Source organism: Culex quinquefasciatus, chromosome 1, assembly GCF_015732765.1.
Source record: "Culex quinquefasciatus strain JHB chromosome 1, VPISU_Cqui_1.0_pri_paternal, whole genome shotgun sequence".
NCBI classification, from domain to species: Eukaryota; Metazoa; Arthropoda; class Insecta; order Diptera; family Culicidae; genus Culex; species Culex quinquefasciatus.
Window position 1 is genome coordinate 37955365 of NC_051861.1, and position 22151 is coordinate 37977515.

General features: G+C 35.4%; 1 protein-coding gene across 18 annotated transcripts in view; it reads left to right on the forward strand.

Moving 5' to 3' along the window:
* LOC6035069 (putative thiamine transporter SLC35F3) overlaps positions 1-22151 on the forward strand; it is a 139323-nt gene that overhangs the window by 90701 nt on the left and 26471 nt on the right. For 16 of the 18 annotated variants that reach the window (XR_005279086.1, XR_005279084.1, XR_005279087.1 and 13 more), the window contains one exon: positions 5701-5730. The exons of 1 other annotated variant lie outside the window; for it this stretch is intronic. Coding sequence is in view for 13 of the 17 variants with exons in the window: in XM_038266918.1 (XP_038122846.1) it covers positions 5701-5730 (30 nt within the window). In the remaining 4 variants the exon portion in view is untranslated. Of the gene's footprint in view, positions 1-5700; positions 5731-5855; positions 6647-22151 lie in introns of those variants that run through there. One more of the 18 variants, XM_038266928.1, reaches the window with a different exon arrangement.

Consider the following 22151-nt stretch of genomic DNA (forward strand, 5'->3'; position numbering starts at 1 on the left):
TTGAAAAACATTAAAAATTCACCGAAATCTGTCAAAAAAATCTTTTCAAGTCAGTTATTCATTCCCATCCAGAGCACAAATTCGTTAAGTTGCAATATGATTAATTAGTTAAATATCTAGTTATGATTTTTAAAACTTTAAATCCGATTGGTCCATTCTGACCAGAGCACAAATTCATAAAAGTCCTAAAAGTGTTAAAAAATAGTCCTTACGATTACGTTATTTTTTCGCGATTTTTAAATATTAATTTTTTTATTTGAATAAACCTTCGTTCATGTAATCCTTCTGTCAGAAGAAGCAATTTTGCATCATTAACTTTTTTTCCATACAAGTCTCCATACAATTTTGGAGATCAGGAAATTTCACAAAAGTTCGAAAATTTCTCAAAAAAACGAACCAATAGATTGATGCGTTTGGTACGGTATGTCCACGCATCCTTCCTCCCCTGTAGATTCAGGGGAATGTGATCCGTTCACAGAATCCTCTCTGTGGCAACACACAACGCAGTAGGGCTGGCCGCTTTTATTTTTGTTGTGCTAGGGTCGTAATTTAATAACAAGATTTTTGGACTGGCTGCGTTTGTGTTAGATTATCGTATCGAGATATTGTCCGTTAAAAATTACCGGCTAATTAGGTCACACTTAGAAAAAACTCATTTTCGTCGATTCGAATTCTTTGTGAGGCTGTATTTCAGCAACTAACTGCCCGACTTTCAAAGTCTCAGAGAGAAAATTGTCTTAGCTTTTCAAAAATATTTCGAGAATTTATCAATAATAGTAGCTATAACTTGGAAACGGTCTTTTTCATAAAAAAGTACTTTTCGATTGAACACGATTGGCCAATAGGTTAAAGTTGCTGTAAAAATCGAATAACCACCACCAACAGAATTCTACAAATATAACTGAAAGATTTGAAAATGACAGCTGGTTGTTAGAGTTCCGTACGCTTAAATAAGTTTAGTCATCTTTTGGATGTTTCAAAACTAATAAACTGAGTAAATATTGCAAAATCTATAGAAAGTTTTCTGTTCTAAGCAAACTAATTTGCTCTACTGATTCGTTATTTTCACGACTACCATTTAAATTTTAGAGTTCCATCTACATTTGAAACCTTCAATTCAAATTCATGTCTCTTTAATGTTTCAAATTTCAAACAACATTTGGAAATCTCCTTTTCAATCAATCCACCCCACAATTTCGAGGTCTTCCCTGCGCTCATAACTCGCGGTGCTCACCCATCAGCGCATCGGTTTCCTTCGTCGTTCTCCGAGCTCCAAACTTTGCATCATCCATAATCGATTACCTTCACTGCGATGAAACAAAAACAAAGCAACCCGTGGCAACCATTTTCGTCAATTTCCACCGCTGTCATACAAACTTTGAAACGTGTCGCCGCCGCCGCCACCCTTTCAAATTGTCGATCGAAATTTCCCAGGTGGCAAAAAAAATCGCACGTGAAGTCACCATGTATGAAAACCAAAAAAAAATGGCTTCCAAGGTCGTTCAGGAAGCCCCTTTTCTGGTTCTCATAAATAACAATTACTTATGAAAGTTTAAGCATTTTTTACGGGCTGCTTTTGCACTCTCACTTGAGGGTGAACTAACCAGGTGAATGTCGTTGGACCCACTTTTGAAAGTGGAAACTGCATATTTTTGGCGAATTCCAGGCGTTCTTTTGTCGAGGCCAAGTCGTTTCGTTTTGTGTTTTATCACAGGCAACATGAGCAAATCATTTAAAAATGAAATGGGTTAAGATCATGAAATTTGTCTAACCCAAAATAAGAGTACGCTACTAACAGTTTGATGAAAAATACTCATTTAACAGTTTTATCGAGCTGTTCTACCTAACATTGAGTAGGGGAGCTGGGGGTAAGACGGCCAGGCGGGGTAAGACGGCCACCCCACTGTTTTACTAAGTATACTAATGAATTTTACTAAAATGTTTAGCAATACTGTTCCTCATGCTAAATAATGCATATGGAGTCACCTTTGCCAAAAATATTGTTTGAAATAGTTTAAAAATAGCTCAAAATAAACAGATAATTTTTGAACTTGAAACTGGATGTAATTTTCATGAATTACAACTTAGGCATTTTTGTTAGATAACAATATGTTTTCCTGTCTTTAAATATTTTTTCATGTTAAATTGAAGTTTTCCCTAGATTATGTCCCTCGAAAAAGTTTAGAAAATGCGTTGAGCTATTTACAAAAATTGTTTTAAAAATAATTTATTTGGGGCAAGACGGCCACCTCCTCCGGGGGTAAGACGGCCACCCATAATTTGTAGATTTTAATTGATATAGGTTATATTTTTGACGGTTTTTGACTATTAAGACATATTTGTAGATAAAGAAAAGCATTTTCAAAAAAAACTATCCATTTTTTAAAAATCAAACATTCTTTACTGTGATATAGCAAAACTCATTGAATAGTATGAAATCCTATCAAACTTTTCATAAAAATCGCTAATTTAATATTGTTTACACAATTTTGATTTACTTATTCTAATCAAAATACACAAACTAATTATTTTGCATCAAATTGTGTTTGTTTTGTTGTAAGTTTTTCATAAAATGTGGTCGCAATAATATGAAATTCACTGAGCCAAAATATGAAAATTTTTAAACAGCATTTTTCTTCACATTTGAAACCTGATTTTTTAAACCAAAATAGTTATGATGTTCAGAGAAGTCTGTTCAACCAACCTTGTAGGAATTTGGGTGGATTTAGCAAAGTTATTAAGTTAATTTATAGCACTGGCCGTCTTACCCCACATGGGTGGCCGTCTTACCCGCGTATTTCATATATATACGATTTCAATTATTTTTTAAAATTCCTGAAAAGTATTGAAAATTGGTTTTTAGACTAACTAATTTATGTCATTTCTATAATGGACTAGTAGTAGAACAATATGTACGTAATTTGAGATCAAAATAATCTGTTGTGTAAATTTTATTAGACTTCTCCCTTAGGGTGGCCGTCTTACCCCCATCTCCCCTACACGGTGTTTTTTTACAGATGTCTTAGCAAATAGAAAAATATTTGACTGTAACACTATAAGAGTGTAAATATGACAGATGAAAAGAAAAATTCAAAAAAATACGACCCAAAATTGGGTAAGAAATATATTGGACACATTCTCCAGCAATGTACACCTGAGGATGAAATTTTGAAAAGCGTGTATGAGCTATTTGGATATTTTTCCTCGATTCTAGACTACTTGAAGCTTCAAAAATCATGGTTTTCATTAATTGATCATTTGAATATCATTTTGTACAAGTTGGTTAAGTTATGCATCAATTCGTAATAAAATCATCGTTTTAAAACATTTTTCTAAAAACTCCTGGGTTTCAGCGAAATAAAATCCAAAAATTAGTCTTTTGATTGCATTTTGTTGGTTTATAGATGTACTAAATGGAAATTTCATGGATTTGCATTTTATCTTAAGTTAAGTATTTTTTCGAACTAGTGTAAGTTTACCATTTTATTGCGTTGCAACGTCACGAAAAAGGTACAGTTGTTTATGCCAACAAAAAACTAAATATTCAATCATTTTGATATTTCGGATGCTCTTTGTATTTGGAAAGAGCTTTCAAATGCAACCTAGAGCGACTTAATTGGTTGTCTAGATCCAAAGTTACAACAGGTTTAAGTTTGCGTTGCAACGTCACGAAATTTTAAATCATGTTGGTCACATGGCAAAAAAAGTGTATGCGTAGTTGATTGTTGAAGATAAAGGGCTACTAAATATTATATATTTTTTATATAATTTTTCCGAGCATATTTACAGAAGAATTGTACATGGGTCATTCACAAATTCCGTCATTTAAGTTTGTATGCAACTCGAAAAAAGAAGGTATTCTATGAAACTTGTTGAACAAATCAAAATAGACCAATGTTCACAAGGGGGAAAATTCTAAAACTTTCAAAAAAGTAATCACGTGGTTACTGGATGGCCCCTTTATGATAAACTGATTTACGTGAGGGTTCATTCTAATACAACGCAACCAATTTTTTTTATTCCAAACCCTTATGTTGGCCAAATTACAGTGAAATTCACTAAATAATAAAAATCAAGTGATTCTATTGTTTTTTTTTTACAAATTTTTGTCACTTTGTTGTTGGACGATCCCTTACATAAATAAATTGTATGCAAAGTTTAGTTTTTCGAAATTAAAAATGTTATGTTGCGCAGATAAACACTGTTACTATTTCCTCAAATTTTATTTAAAAAGCATAAAAGTCAACAAAATAAGTTACGTTGTTTGCAGATCACCCCTTAGGGGCCATCAACAAACGATATGGGCACTTTATTTATAAATTTCAGCCCTCCTGAAAACTTGAAGCTCCTTACCTCCCTTCTAAAACTTCCACGTGTTTTGTGAATTGCTCAAAACTATTAAAATATTAAGGAGCGTTCTTGCATTACGTAACAAAACATTTATATTTTTAGACCCCCTCCACCCCTGGTAATACATTTCCGATGCATTTTTTGGTTTAAATCATCGAATCCCCCTCCTCCCCTTGATATAACGCCGTCACGTAATGCATGGACGTCCCATTACATGGATAGAGGAGGGGAGGGAGGGGTGTCCTTCGTGATAATGGAATAATACAAATATTTATTTTTACTTTGAAAGCCCTTTGAAAAACATCGTAAATCGTACTACTACTGTGTGGTATAGAAAGAGGGGGGGGTCTAACATGGGCGGGCCAATCAATTCACATGTCCTTGTACTGTCTATTAATGTCTTATAATCAAATCTTAACCTACAGTTGTTCAGCCTAACAAAAACTATGATTTATTTTGAAACTATAATTTCGTGACGTTGCAACGCAACGAAAAACCCTGCTTTCAAAAACAGAGCGTTGCAACGTCACGAAATGTAAGTGGTCTTTAAAAATCGGGGTTTGTTTTTTTCGAAAAACTTATGATTGCATTCGATTTGTTGGCCAATTTTACATTAAAAATGGAAGAAGAACTCAAAATTTGCCGTTTAACAGAGCAGAGTTAATGGCGAAACATGAATTGGGTCAGGATTGTGAAAAAGTCACGCGTTGCAACGTCACGCTACATATTCCTCTCTCAAAAACAGAATATTTGCTTAAAATAATGTTTCAACACTGTTTCTTATAGTAAATTTAATGCCCTTTCCGAATCTGTAATCACATATATACCTTTTTTATGTATTTTTTGAGTTACAGCCGAAATACTGAAAAAAGAAAAGTCAAACCGTTGCAACGTCACGGCGGAATGTGTCATTGATACTTAAGCGAAATTGTATGAACAAAAACATGAAAAATTTATGAATGTATTTATTCAATGCAGAAATCTGACAAATCGATTCTACCCAGAATTGGATAACTAACATTTTGACACTTCAAAATAAAAAAAAAACAGTGCTTGTGGATCTTACTTGGCAAACAATTGTGTGACACAATCCTTGAAAAATCCTCCTCCTCTCACCAACTCCTCCAAGCGGCACCTTCCCGAACCTTGATAACCCAAAAAGAAGAAAAACGTCAACCGTGTTTGTGTGTGTTTCCTTAATCCCCACTCCAAAAAAGGACGAACCATAACGCAAAACCAACCAACCAAACTCTCTGTCTCCCGTGTCTGTCTCATAACCGTCTATTTCGCCATAGTGACATCTTGTTTTCTTATATAACAAATCAACCATATATTTCGCTATTCTTCCAGAAATATCATCTTGTTGGGTCACAACGCGAGGTGAGTGTAACATTTGCAACAACAACAAATATATCGTCAAATATTCTTACTTTTTTAAATTTCTCGTTTAATTTTACTCACATTGTTTTCCTCAAATATTTTATCGGCTTATCTTTATCGTACAGTTAGAGTAGCATTCTTTTAGAACCTAAAGCAAACATAATTAAGACAAAATGCGACGCGACAAAAGCTTTGCCCGTGTGGGGAGCTTTTAATTGTCAGCGAAAAAATAATAAACAAACGAACCTGAAAAACGACTCTCGTAAAAGTTTGCGAGCTTAGCAAGAGAGGCTGCTGGAGCTGCGATAAGCAGCGTACACAGACGCACACAAATACATTCACACACAGAGCAAACAACCACTCGAAAGCTCCCAGCCCCATGTTTTTTTCTGCGTCAGCTGCTTTCAGATTTTAGTTTTTTTTTTGTATTTGCTTAGCAAACACAAACACACCATTACACATTTTCCCATATTAAAAAACGCATCAACTCATTTTGTCGCATAGGGATAAATTACACTGTTTCGTGGGAGTTGGAAGCTTCATTGTGTAAAATTGTCAAAGATTCAAATGAATTCTTGATAAAAGATTATTTTTCCAGCAGTTCTGATCAATTTCATGTCGAAGTGTAGCGAAAACTGATATAACTGACACGTTCATAAAAAAAACTTATTTGACCGTTATTTTTACTCACATTTTGACTATTCCGAACTAACTTACGAATGAGTTCTGAACATTTTCTCCTTTTTCAGTTTTAATAGGTTATTAATAAGTTTTGATGAGTGTGTAAAAAGAAGATTATTTTGCCGAACTTTACCCAGCTGCATACCGTCAAATTAGTTTTAATTTCGACCATTTCATAGGGATATTTTTTGAGTTGATTTGAAATTTTGTGAACCTGAGTGAATAAAAATCCTTTCATAACTAAAATCGTAGGTTTTGCCTTTTAGAAAATTCTGAGAAAGGGTAAACAAAATTACAGGAATCATCAAAAGTCTGGCCTAAACTTTTCCCAACTGTTGAAAAAATCTCCAGAATGTCGGTCATCCATTTCTTGTTTCTTTCATTTAGCCTAAATTTTGTGAAGTCTTTGCTATGATCAAAGAAGTCATTTTTCATCAATGGTTTTTCAATACAAGTATACTGTCTTACAAATTTGACAGATGCCTTCACAAAAAAGGTATCTAAATGTTCCAAAATCTAAAAGCTGTACAAATTTTAAGCCATTTTATGATTTCGGATGCTTTTTAGCGAATTACAAAATAAAGTTTCCCAATTATGACCCATGAAGGGCCAAAACAGTTTGGCAGTGGTGCCAGCTTTATGGGTGAAAATAACCGAAAAACTTCATTTTTCTTGATTCCTTTTTCTTCTAGCAGCAATAGCTCAACAACCAAAGACCCTTTTTAATATGTTTTTTTACTAGTTCATAGAAAGTTTTCTTTTTATTGAAAAACATGTTCATATATGAGCAAACATGAGTAGTATTACAAAAAACGCAACATTTATCTCTAAGACGGTGCTGTTTATCAAAATTTCTGTAGAGTGCATTACGATTCCAAATCCAATTTTATATCAAATAATGTTGTAAAACAAAAACAAAAATTGAAATTTTCTGAAATAGGCTTTTTGCGATTGGATGTTGTATCGAAAAATAAACTTATGAATGTTTTTTTAAGAGTGTGCCTATTACTTCTCAGCCTTCACAAAGTTTAAGCCAAATCAATAGAAACGAACAAAAAAATCAATAAAATACAGCGTGGGGCAAAAAAAAGTCCTTGAAATTTGGTCAGGGATAAATCCATAAATGACGTATTTTAAACACCACTCGTAATGTTGCCTAACTTTTCTATATTAACTGGCTACGCAAGTACACTAAAACCCCGATGGTTTGACAAACGAACGGTGCCGCTTTTTAGTTTAACACACTTTTTATACCGATTTCACGCACACTACCAAACGTTTGTTTTGATGTAAAAAGTGACAGTTCGTCACTTTTTAGTTTGACTTTGTCAAACCAACGGGGAACAAACTAAAAAATGTTAAACGAAAAAATAACCAACCACCGGGTGTTGAGTGTAGAAAGAACCCAGTCAACTCAATCGGAATTCTGAAACGGAATTCAATTCGAATCGTTTACGTATTCCGTTTCAAAATTCCGATTGAGTTAACTGGGAATTTGTCAAATGTCCCTACCCTAAATTGGGTTGTTTTTAAATAAATCTGTTGAAAATGTTTATTTTCTGTCTTCAGAAATTCAAAGAGAAAAAAACTTGAGTCAGCATTTCAACCACTAAAAAAATATTTCAACTTGGTTTTTACGAAATCTTAGTAAAATTTATTATTATTATTTTTTTTTTTGCTCAAACAAATGTTTTGATGGACTGTTATAAGGGCGTCCAATTTCCCGTCCCGGGAATTCCCGGAATTTCCCGAAAGAAAATATTTCCCCTTTCCCGGGAAATTTAAGCGGAAGTATACATTTTCTCAAATTATTTAAACTATTTTTTAAAATGCTCTAAAAAAATAATAAATGAACAAACTCAACATGATTTTGTTCAATTAAATGTATTGTTTGGTTTATATATAATTAATCAGATTATCAGAAATTATGACATCAGAATTATTTCTAATTTTTAAGGCAACTGGGAACAGATCTAGTTTAATGAGTATTAAATTATTACAAATCAAGTTGTTATTAATTTTCAACAGATTGATTTGATTCAATCAAAACAATATTAACTCCTTACCTCCAAATTAAAATTGAGATTTTTTTTACGTTTTTGTTAACCATGATCAAATGAGATGAAAATCGAATTTGTGCAAAAAGAATTAATTCAATTGGTAGAATACCCAGTACTAAACAAATTACAATTTGAAGTAAATGAATTATGGAGCACTGGTGTAACTACAGGTAATAGAGGGTTTAATGTGAAAAAATAGAAGACTTTTTGTGGAATGATGTTAATTTATCGTATAATTTAAATCATGTTGCATAATAATACAAAAAAAACATTGAAAAATTAGTTTAGATTGTTTGTTCTCAAAATATGCAAAAATATATTTAAAGCTTGCTTCAAATATTTGAAAACATTGGGTTGTTTGCAGTAAAACCAACTTTAAATAGCTTTACCATTTATTCACGAGCTGAAACAGTATTTGTCATGAATAACATAATTTCTGCATATTTTTTTCTTATTTCAATAAATTGGTCACAGAGGCAAGTTTAAAATTTCCCACAAAAAAAATACCAAAATACATTTTCTTGTAGTTGAATGATTTTTACATGCAGTCAAGCTGTTAATTGATCTTCACACTTATTTAAACCATTAATGTTGATGTGCTATACAATTTTATTGCATAATATTAATTAAAACCAAGATCATAACAATTTTCAATAAATTTGAAATTTCCCGGGAATTCCCGGGAAATTGGCTGAAAATTTCCCGTTTCCCGGGAAATTTGTAACCTCGGGAAATTGGACGCTCTAATTGTTATATTCGCAAGAATATTTTTTTTTAATCCGCAAAATAAAAAAAAAAAATTACGAGTTTTATTTCTTTTAATTCAGTACTGTCGACTGGGGCGAATGGGGATTACAGTTGGAACAGGGACAGTCGTTTTTAGAGAACTTAAATGCTTTAAATTTGGAAAAGAAAGCACTAATTGTGTTGTTCTGTATCTTCACTTGTGGAAACCATTCAATCATTAAAATTATTCTGCAAAAACATGGTTAAAATGGATGCCATAATTCGCAACATGTGTCTGAATGCGCCCCAAATGACGGTATTTATTTTTTTGCTTAAATTTTGTGTCTATTTTCCTTTCTTGTAAAATATTACTGATGACTTAAATTGGTTAAAACGCAAAGTCATGTTTTATTTTTTTAAGAAACATACAAGATTCTGAAATTTCACATTCTTCTTGCGCTTTTTAAAAAGATCTGAATGCGCTCGAAAATCCCACAACATTTTTTTTTCTCACATTTGTATGTATACGAATGAATTATGCGCGCTCTTTCAAAATCCCTCAGAATGAGTACATGCATTTAATTTGATTCAGTATTTGACAGCTAAATTTTACTCCATTTGAGGCAAACCAGCTTGCTTTTTGATAATTATTGAAACAAAAAAATCTGTGTTCAACTATCCCTGAAATGATTTAGAGCATAAACCCCAACAATCACCCAATTTTGCACAACGAAAGCTACTCATTCGTGCGTGGAAATTAATCAAAATTTGACGCAATGCGAGTCATGCAAGGCGAGTCTAGTCTTGCTTTCTCTTCGCAACGACGGTAGACGAAAGGCATCTTTTACGATTTTTGTTGTTGTTGTTGTTGTTGTTGATGCGACAGCCGTATGGCTCTCATCATAGCCAATAAATAACCCCCTCCTAATGAAGATGGATGCCCTGTTTTTGGTCTGGTTTGCTGACAGCAACACAACTGATGTTTGCATTATGGATCATTAATCAGGAAGTCAAATTGGGTGCGGCAGAAAAAAAAGTCGTTCTGTTTCAAATTAAATTACTTTTATAAATTTTCTGATTTTCCGAAAACAATGTTTTTTTCAACTTAAATTTAACATTAAAAATATTCAAAATCATTCCGACAAATGCATTTTAGTGGCACACATTACATTACACGCTAAATTAACTAGGGTATATGGCCCTATTTTGGACCTACTATGCAAAGCGTCAACATATTTCGCATAGTTCTCAGGAACGGTCTAACTAATTGGGCTCGTTTCAGGATTGTTTTGTGCCTTAATTTATGCTTAACAAAGTGTACTATTAAAAATTTAAAATAATTTAACCATTCCATTGTAATAAGCATTTCAAGTAAAACATTTTTTGGATGCTTTTTGGACTTATTGAATGTATTTTGGAGACATCGCTGAACCTATTTTGGACCCACACTCTGATTGGTTGAAATTTGGACAACTCGAATTGCGGCGTGCGGCGGCAACACGCACACTTACAAAAACTCGGTTTGATAAACCAAAGGGCCTATCCACGATTATAATTTGGAAAATATTTATTTCAGAAATTAAACAATTATGATGAAACAATGGATTTGAATTTGAAAACGTATTTTAATCATATTGAATGGAAACTCACGCATCTTTAGCAGGTCTCTGTCCTATTTACAATTTGCATATTCTTACGACCTAATTGTTCAAGCATTAGAACATAAAAGACATCCCGTTATTACTCGCAATAAAAACACCTTATCTTAAAATTAAATGAATGACACAGATACATAACAATTTACAATGAAAAAAGGTTCTAAATTTTCTCATCTGTCATGTTAAACTTTACAGTTGCTTCACAAAAAGTTTAACTACATGATGCACTTTAAAAACAATGTAATATTTGAAAAAAATCTTTGTTTGAATACCAGGGTGCCTTTGTTTGTCTTGTTAAAAGCAGATTTGAGGCTTTCAAACATTATTTTTACTTCGAACTTACCATCACTTAGGTTGCTGATATAATTTTTAAGAAAATCATTTATGTCAGGGGTGCTCAAAGTTTTTGGAGGCCGGGCCAAATTTGAAGCTCAAATGAGCTTGCGGGCCAAATTTACAAAAAAAATGTTATTAAAAAAATAAATTACTTTATTTTAATTTAAAAGATTCAATTTCTGTTATTTGAAAAAAAGTGAATTCAAAATAATAGAAACGACAAAATAACGGTTTTCTATCGGTATTGTTGATTTTATTGTTTTAGGTATTTGAAAAAAAAAACAAGTTTTTAGCTGAATGTATTAGTTTTTAATGTTTAGTTTTTATATTTCGAAAATGGTAACATTACATGTTGAACAATTCTTCTAAAAGCGTAATTTTATGTATAGGTTAAGTGTGGCTAATGAAAAATCGTTGAGAGCCAGAATTTCAACATTTATTGCATCGAAAATTCACTAAAATTGAAATTATTTTGAACAAACCCAAACATGCTCAAATGATTCTAAATGCAAAGGAATGCATATTTAATTTATTTCAGCTGATTGCACTTAAATTTAATTTTTTTGAAGTTTTTAAGTTATTTTTTGGAAATTGTTTTTGCTCCTGGTTTTTTGAGCCAATTTTTTAATAGTGTGAGAGGAGTGGGTTGATCGACGAAAGCTATGTAAAATATTTGCAACATCCTCCGATTTCCACATTTTGTCTGCCTGAATCAGTTGGTAGTCAATCAGATTCGTTATCTAACTGTAATGAGTTTGAATCCATTGCACTTCAGTTTGAGGTTCAGTTCATAAAAGGGTCATTATGACTTGCAAATTAATAAAGAAAACTTATATTTTTGCAACTATTACAGAATTCTTCCTAAGTCAAACTTGAACTTTTTTTTAAATATTTCCAAAATTTTGGATGAAAGTTTTGACGATATTTACTAGTTTCACTCACAAACGTGTGAAAGTGTTTTAATTATAATTTTTTTTGAACAAATTATTTGTATCATAAAGTGGGGATCAAAATATTGATAAATCATAAGTTTTTTTTATTAACAAAATATATAAAAAATTAGCATATAAATATTTAATATAAACCATAATTGTTAAAAAAAGGATAAAATCGCTTTACAAGGGGTCAACGGGCCATTTTACATGATCATTCAAAATGGGTCCGCGGGCCACAAAATATCACCTCGCGGGCCACGTTTGGCCCGCGGGCCTTACTTTGGTCACCCCTGATTTATGTCAATACTAAGTTAACTATGTTTATAAGCTTGTTAATATAATACATATAAATTTTAGGTAATATTGTTAAAAATTCAGAACTTTGCCTGAAATTCGTTGAAACTAGTTTTGTTTATTAAATTATGGATTTATATTACATGTATAACTGAATTTAAAGAATGAATCAAAAGTTTTCACATTTTATATGAAATTTAATTTACTGGAAATGCCTTTAAATTATGAGATTTTTTTTAAATTATGTTTCGAAAACAAATAATATTTAATAATGTTTATATTACTTATTCTACCTTTTCCTAGTAGAAGATTGTCCGAATAATCCGAAAATGCATTCCGTTTTACGATTCAAAATCATGTTCATTGAAAAAATCATGACACGTTGAGAAGATGAAAATAATGCTATATATCAACATTTTCTTAGTTATAGTTAACTAACTTTTTAAACTTTTCAAAATTTCATGAAAAGTTCTTCATGAGGTACTTTGAGCACTTCTCTACCACGGTCAGTATGATTCCATACCATTCCGTACGTATTCAATTTTTACTCTTCATTTTGCGGAAAAATATCAAACCTATCAAAGTCACCCCGGCTATATGTCTCAAGTCATAAAATTCATAATGTTAACATCGCATTAACCTCTTATGTTTATATTTTTTTCGAAAATTTTTATTTTTCTATCTGGTTTAATTGTGTTTCTAACATGATTGGCACGGTAAAATTTAAAAGTGTAATTCATTATAAACCAACGCTGCATATTGTAAAAAATATCGTTATACCTGTATTTTTAAAAATAATATATAGATAAATATGCAAAAATCAGATAAAACTTACAAAAAATATATTTTCCATATGTATGTTTCTCTGATTAGTTTGCAATACGTCTTTAAAGCCATCACGATCTCCGACACATATTTGATTATTTTTTTCTGAACCAAACCAAATTTTGTTTGTTTTCCAGTAAAGAGCATTTAAAAGACGTGCAGATGATAAATCAAATCATTTTTTTATTTATAATTCGTAAATTGATCGAGAACTAATCGAAAAATTGATTTGTTTACAACTAGCGCTTAGGATCTTTATAAAACTAACTCAAGATTTTTTTAAATTTAATTCATACGACTTTTTCAAAAACCACTCGTAAGCGATGTTGACAGCTCCTGTCACGGTGACAGCTGACGATTTAATGAACTAGACCCTTTAGGTTTTTCAATCGTTTCCCCTTCAATTCCAACAGGGTAGCCAGTTTTCATTTTTTGAAGCAAAAATTAAAAATATATGCGGCTAAATTGGTGATAATAATGTTCAGACAAAAATAAATCAACATCAGTTTAAATTTTGGGATACTTTGCAATCGGTCCTAACAATCATCTAAATCTCTAGCATCAATTTGCATTTTTATCTTGATTTTTATCGTTTAAAAAACATATTTTCATTGTTTTTGTTAATCATTTGCTTTTTAAAGCTTGGATTTCATTCAAATAATTACAGTAAAGAAATTCAATCCAAAATATTAAATTAAAAAATTTCAATCAATTTCAATGAAATATCGAAATAAATTGATAAACAAAACTGGCAACACCTTGTTATGTATGTGTTGGTGATAGCCTTGAACCGACGGCAAAGTAGCTCCAAAAACTGATCCAACGCGGCTGATTTGAAAAAATATTTTGAAATGAGTTTTTTTCGATAATAGAATAGTTATTTCAATGGTTTAGTGACGGAAAACAAGAAAGAATTAAATAAACAACAGTTACATTGTTCGGAAACCGGACGAAATTGCTTGGTGTCAGTGCAAAACAGAAAAAATCATCAAGGTGTCGCGAGCCCAATCTGATAAGCAACGAGGCCGGAATTTTTGGACCTAATCGATGTGCTAGGAAAATGAAAGGAAGTTCGAACGGCGTTGGAAAAAGTGGCTGAAAAAGCGGAAATAATCAAAAATGTTAACATTTTTGGAAGAGGTAAGATACAAAACGATCCTACCTACACTTTCTGTTGGTTGGATTCAGTGAATTCGTACTTTAAAAGCCTGAACTACCTCGATTAATAAATATAGGTCCAAAATAGGTACTAGGTCCAAAATAGGGTCATATACCCTATCTGCCCAACTGAGCAGAACATGAACCGTTTTAGGAAGTTTGGTCATGGCATTAGCCAGTTAAGCGGAAGTTGATTTTTGGCAACCCAATTTATCGAATTAGTGACCTGTTGAATGATTAGTCTTAGGAAGTAAATTCACCAAATCTACATTTTTTTAAATGAAAAATTTGCGGAAAACTTGTATGCAAAATAAATTGCTTGCTCTGCTGGCCCGGATTAGAGTTATATTTTAATCAAGTTCTGGTCCCCATAACCTTGATGGCGGCGTTCAGCTCTTCCACTTGCCAAAATAAGACCATTCCCTTAAAATATAAAGATTTGATCAGCTCCCCCAACACGCCTCAGCCAAGAAAGAACAGAAACTGTCGTGATCCATAAAACTCACCATTAAATTACCATGCGACGACCGGCTCGGATTTTTGACGTTCCTTTTCTAAAAACTTAAGCCTTTTGTAGCCCGCCCCGAAAAGGCTAGGACACTTTTATCTTTCGGTCACACTTCCGACCGTGCGACCTCTGCCGGCGGCAACGTGAATTACTTTTGACAGCCGCAGAAGGGGTGGCGCGCTGTAGGGGATACAATGATGTTGGAAATATTATCGCACAACATCACGCACCCCTTTTATAAATAAGATTATACTGTAAGGAAGGTCTTAAAAAAGGTTATGGTTTCATTTACATGAAGTGACCAAACTTGCAATTTATTGACCATGTTTGTTTTGACAGTTATCTCTTATCATTCCATTTCCTTACTACAGGTTCTCCTCTACACTTTTTCAAAGAACCACCAAAAAAGTCGTGCCAAATTTGACGTTCCAATGCTGTCTTCAGGCAAAAAACGCGATTTAATCGCAAACTTTTACCACAACACTTCAGGTGGTAGCGTGCAATATGAAACAGAACACGATCATAATTCAATTGACACTGGTGTGAACCCCCCCTCCAGGCAGTGACTACTTTTGGGGGACACTTTATGTTATTTTCATTTTTTCGAGAGAAACGCCGCTACATTTTAACATTGGCCGTGGATTAGTTTTCCCCTGACGCCCTGACGGTGGCTGCAGGCTGGTTTGGGAACGGTTAAGTGCATATTAAGGCGAAGGTTGCACCTGGCCCGTGTGCTCGAGCCCAGCTTAATAATCCGATAAATTTGTCTTTGTGGCAAATTATTGTTCTTTTTTTTATAAGTTGAGGTGACATTGAGCCGTCGATGGCTGGGGAGAAAATTAGTTGAGGGTGGTTGCGCTGTAATTGGCGTAAAAACGAGAAAAATATTTTTGAAGCATAATTATAAGCCTTTTCATTGATTGTGTTTAAAAATACACGCTTATTTTTGTTTGTTGCCCATCGTAACATAAAAAATCCCACAAAACCATATAGATAACTACAATTAAAGCTATTACTAGTTTAATGAAGTGCTAAACTAAAAACTAAAAACTAAAAACTAAAAACTAAAAACTAAAAACTAAAAACTAAAAACTAAAAACTAAAAACTAAAAACTAAAAACTAAAAACTAAAAACTAAAAACTAAAAACTAAACTAAAAACTAAAAACTAAAAACTAAAAACTAAAAACTAAAAACTAAAAACTAAAAACTAAAAACTAAAAACTAAAAACTAAAAACTAAAAACTAAAAACTAAAAACTAAAAACTAAAAACTAAAAACTAAAAACTAAAAACTAAAAACTAAAAACTAAAAACTAAAAACTAAAAACTAAAAACTAAAAACTAAAAACTAAAAACTAAAAACTAAAAACTAAAAACTAAAAACTAAAAACTAAAAACTAAAACTAAAAACTAAAAACCAAAACTAAAAACTAAAAACTAAAAACTAAAAACTAAAAACTAAAAACTAAAAACTAAAAACTAAAAACTAAAAACTAAAAACTAAAAACTAAAAACTAAAAACTAAAAACTAAAAACTAAAAACTAAAAACTAAAAACTAAAAACTAAAAACTAAAAACTAAAAACTAAAAACTAAAAACTAAAAACTAAAAACTAAAAACTAAAAACTAAAAACTAAAAACTAAAAACTAAAAACTAAAAACTAAAAACTAAAAACTAAAAACTAAAAACTAAAAACTAAAAACTAAAAACTAAAAACTAAAATATCCTCGAGCTTTTGCTCACTAGTGAGTTTAGACACACGTTGTCATTACCGCTGGTATTATTCGATCTTTTCATTAACTTTCGGGCTTAACTGAACTTTGAAGAAGTCGCGCCGGTAGATAAGTGCGTCGGTCGTTGTTTTATTATCGAATATCGCGCGGAAGTGTATTAAACAGACTATATTCCGAATAGTTGAAAAACTATTTATTAGAAGTGAACTGTTCTGACAAGTGAGAAGTTATTAGCATCGAGCTATACAGAGAGTGAAGCAAACGATAAGTGGAGATCCAGCGTCAGTTTGCTTGCAAGCTTGCAGAAGAGGAGAAGCTTCGAGCCTGAGAGCGGGTGAACTCTCTGGTCACTCACGCTAATCTCGTCAACAGAGAAAACCTTCAACCAAAACAGTTCCTCTTCTCAATCAGAAGAACTACCAGTTTGTAGGTGTTGGAGGAATATAAGTTACCCAGCACGAGCAGCACAAACTGTGTCTATTTCTAACATTCTGCATTTGGTACTGTCTGGACCTTTGGACGTATTGGACAGCTACTAGTAACCAGGGAAAAACGTTCCTATTTTGACTGGACCTTCTAACGCTTGGTCGAAATAGTTATCAAGGGAAAAGCGTAGTCGTTACCCGTCTCGACGGTAACGCAAAACCAGGCTGTACTTAATCGAAATATACGGGTCACTAAATCACCTGCTACTGAAAACTCCAAATCGTTGATCGTTTGCCGGCCATAATGGCCACGGCAAGCAAGCACCCGGCGGTGACACCGCCTTTTGCAGATACGGGAAGAGGACCAAACAGCAGACGAATCCAGACTTGGATGGATCCTCTCAATGAACATGGTCAAATTGAAGATCTTCAGCTATGCACGGCTGATGATGCAACACCCCTGCCGAAAAACCCCTTTACGATCGGAAAAACTATCGAACGTGCTGTCGGAAAAATTGCCGAGGCATATACGGAAGCTAAAGGAAGCAAGTATGTCATCAAAGTTCGTAACCACGATCAATTCGTACGACTTCAAGACGTACAAGAACTCATCGATGGAACGAAAATGAAAATCGCCCCACACCCATCTCTGACCGTCGTCAAATGTTGGGCTAGGTGTAGCGATGCAGTCGAACTGGACGAGGATCAGCTACTAGCTGAGCTGCATCCACAAGGAGTAATCGCAGTAAGAAGGATCACCAAATTCGTGAATGGACGAAAACAAAACACCAGAAGCCTGATTTTAACATTCAACGGTACAGTCGCTCCGAAACATGTGTTCTTTGGGCTGATTCGTGTAGAAACAGAAAAATACTACCCACTTCCTTTAATCTGCTACAATTGCTTCAGCTTTGGTCACGCAAAGGCCAAGTGCGACGCCGAAGCAGCGTGCCGTAACTGCTCCAAGAACCACACTTCGACCGAAGGAGCCGCTTGTTCGAGTCCCGCTTTCTGCAAGAACTGTAAGCAAAACCACCCACCGTCAAGCAAAACATGCCCCGTTTATCTACACGAAACAGAAATAATCAAGCTGAAGGTTGATTGTGGAATGACCTACAACGATGCTAAACTCGAGATTGAAAAGAGAAGTGGAGCAGGTAGCTACGCCAGTCAAGTTCAAGCTAGATTAGCAAAGGCCCGAGATGAATCAGAAAAGGACAACGAAATCAAAAAACTTCGAGTCGAGGTTGCCCAAATGAAAACAATCTTGGAAGCATACACAAAACTAAAAACACAAAACGATCTAATGAAGCGCAAATTACAAGAACTCTGTCGTAACAAGCCCAAAGACAAGAACAAACCAAACCCCCAGCAACCAGAAGAACAATCTAATTCCACTTTCAAAAACCAGCAGACGACCAAGGAAGCCAAACAGCAACATGAAAAGCAACACCAACAAACCCAAAACAAGAAGAAACGACCACTCAAGCCATCACTATCGAATGAAGCAGAAGGTAGCTCACAACCCCCTGGCAAAAAGCTCGGGGTAGAAGAAGCCAACAAGCCAGAGACTATGGAAATCGACGTCAACAACATTTATGAAATCTTGGAAATAATCTCCGGCGACGAAGTGCTGGACGAAACAGCGGACGCAGACGATGAGGAAGATAATGTCTAGTAAAACCCAAACTAAGGAAACAGGTGGATCCGGAGTGGCTCCGGATCCTATGGAACAAAATGCGAACACTAAAGGAAAAAGAACCACACTCAAACACTTAAAAAACAATCGAAAACTCAAACACACATGGTTGGGATCAGATGAAGAGAAAGTAGTCTACCCGCCCCCAGTAGAGGGGGAGGACGCTACGGGAAGCGGGAGCGAGGACGTCATGCTGCAACCTGTGCTCTGTCAGCTTACCCGTCGTCCTGCCATGAGGATGGAACCAGAACCAGTATCGCAAGCTGAACAGTGTCTTAACTACCTTGACTGCTTACAACGGCCTGGCTCGTCGAAAGATCCAGTTGAACCGTGCTTGAACTGTAGGAGAAAAGAATCAGCCCACAACATAACACCAACAACATCAACCGCAAGTGCATCAAGTAACAGGCAAATCCTTGTGCCAGCCCTGACCTCAAACGTACCGATCTATACGATCGACGAGCTTGGGGCGGCAGCTGGCACTGGGAACATACCTACCCCTCAGGCAAGTATCCCTATCATTTCTAAAAATGCACCATCTCCGGCTGTAAATCATTGCTCCACAGGTTCACTTAACAACGACATGGAAAAGAGGAAATCCTTCGCTCTGCAATGGAATATGAGCGGCCTTCGAGCACATCGTGGAGAACTCGAGCTTCTGATTGCTGAACACCAACCAGCAGTTATTTGTCTACAAGAAACAAACGCACAAGAGGGGAAAACACCACAGAATTTCCTTGGAGCTAGCTATACTCTTCTACTCGGGCCGTGCTCTGCTCACGGAAGGCAGGGAGTTGGTATGGTCATCCGATGTGGAGTGCCATTTGAACGAATCCAGACCACGACGACCATCCAGGCAGTTGCAGTACGAATTCACCTCTCTACCAAAATAACAGTTGTTTCAGTCTACCTGCCCCCGACTGACAGTGAGGCCACAAATAACCTGACCAGCTTGCTGAACGAACTTCCAAAACCTGTACTGCTTCTTGGTGACCTGAATGCACATCACACTGAATGGGGTAGTCGACTATCAACCGAAAAAACTATAGCGCAAAAACGAGGACACGAAATCCTGTCGCTATTCGTGGAGCAAAACATGCTCGTTCTGAATACTGGTTCTCACACTCGCTGTGACCCGTCCACTGGCAGGACACAAGCCCTCGACGTTTCAGCATGCTCGACATCGATAGCAGACCAGTTCACCTGGAATGTTGTTCTTGACTGTGCTGGTAGCGACCACTTCCCGATACGAATTGACACTACTGATACAGCTGACGAACCAAGGCACCGAAGAAGATGGCTCTACGACAGAGCAAACTGGCGTATGTTTGAGGACCTCACCATTTCAACCATCCGACCTGGCCAGAATCTGTCAGTGGAAGAATTCTCCGCCAGGATTGTTGAGGCTGCTGATCAAAGTGTACCAAAAACAAGCGGGAAATCAGGACAAAAATCAGTGGTATGGTGGAGTCAGGAAGTTGAACAAGCCGTCAAACTGCGACGAAAGCGACTTCGAGCCCTTAGACGAATAAACGACGAAGACCCCAGGAAGATCGAAGCACTTGAACTCTTTCACGAAGCGCGATCTCTCTGTCGCAAAATAATCAAAGAAGCCAAACAAAAAAGCTGGGAGGATTTCGTACAAAGCATTAACCCAACGAGTTCGTCAAGCGAAATGTGGAACCGCATCAACAGGCTTCGTGGTAAACGGTGCAGTAACGTCATCACCCTCAAGCTCACAGATGGAATCACCAATGAAGGATCAATCGTGGCAAACGCACTTGCTGACGAATACGAGCGAAGATCATCCGATGCAAACTACACGGAAAAATTTCGTAAGAAAAACCTTGGGAACAAACGAGATTGGAGCCTTTCTAGACGACCTGATTTGTTCAAGCATTACAATGCGGATATTACGATGGACGAGCTCACGTGGGCACTGTCAAAGCGCGGTGGCGCATCCACGGGCAACGATAACATCAGTTACCAACTTCTCCAACACTTACCACTCCCATGCAAAGCAGCTTTACTAGAATTATATAATAACGTATGGTCATCTGGAGAGTTCCCAGATCAATGGAAGGAGGGTGTAGTAATTCCCATCCCAAAACCGGAAGCGGATCGAAGCCAACCTGAGGGATATCGACCAATAACCTTGCTGAGCTGCTTAGGAAAACTATTCGAAAGAATCATTAATCGACGACTGATTACGGAACTAGAGGAAACAGGGAAGCTCGACAATCGTCAGCATGCATTCCGCGCCGGAAGAGGAGTCGACACTCACTTCGCGCAGCTAGAAACATTACTACAAGCAGGAGCGGATCAACACGTTGAACTAGTTTCACTCGACATATCCAAGGCGTACGACACAACTTGGCGCAACGCAATCATGCAGAATTTGACCGACTGGAAAATTACTGGACGTCTTCGAACTATACTTGCAAGCTTTCTTAAAAACAGAACTTTTCGGGTTGCGGCAAATGGGGTACTCTCGAGCGCTAGGATAGCAGAAAACGGTGTTCCCCAAGGCTCAATTCTGTCAGTTACGCTCTTCTTAATTGCCATGCAGCCAATCTTCGCGAGGATCTCATCTGACGTCCATATACTTTTATATGCTGATGATGTCCTTCTGATCTCCAAGGGCCCGAACTCGATTTTGGTACGTCGCAGAATGAGGGAAGCAGTCAATGCTTTTATCGATTGGACAGACAGTGTTGGTTTTGTAGTTGCACCTGCAAAATCCAAATTAATGCATATCTGCAAACTTCGTCATCGAAAGCGCGGACGTGCAATAAGAGTTCATAATGTTCCCATTCCACGGGTGAGAAAAATGAAGATCCTTGGACTGCCGTTTTACGGCGATATGATGTATACGCCATTGAGGTGATTTTGCTGTAGACACGATTTTCTGTTTTTGTTCATTTTTTCAATTTAAAATGACTAATTTGAGGTCTGCTCTGTAGAAACTGTTAAAAAGTACAATAAAAATGTGGCTCCTACAAAATTTCTTGTTTTTTCCTATTCTCTACGATTTTAAACCACAAACATCATTTGGCCGTAAAAATAGCAATAAAAAATCACTACTTTTCCTGCCCAATGATGTATGTATACATTGCTCGATCAAAGCTGGCTTTTTTTATGTGTCAGCTATTTTGATAGCTGAGTGGATCCCGTAATGCATTGTCCACGTGGATACTTTAAGGGGGGGAGGTATTGGGGAGCGTTCTTTTATTACGTAACGCAGTTGGGGGGAGGGGGGGTCGGAGGCCGTGTTACGCTCCATACAAATTTTTTAAAATTTGTATGGAAATTTTGTTACGAGGGGGGTATAAAAAACCGATTTTTTGCGTTACGTAATAAAATAACGCTCCCTTAGCGATT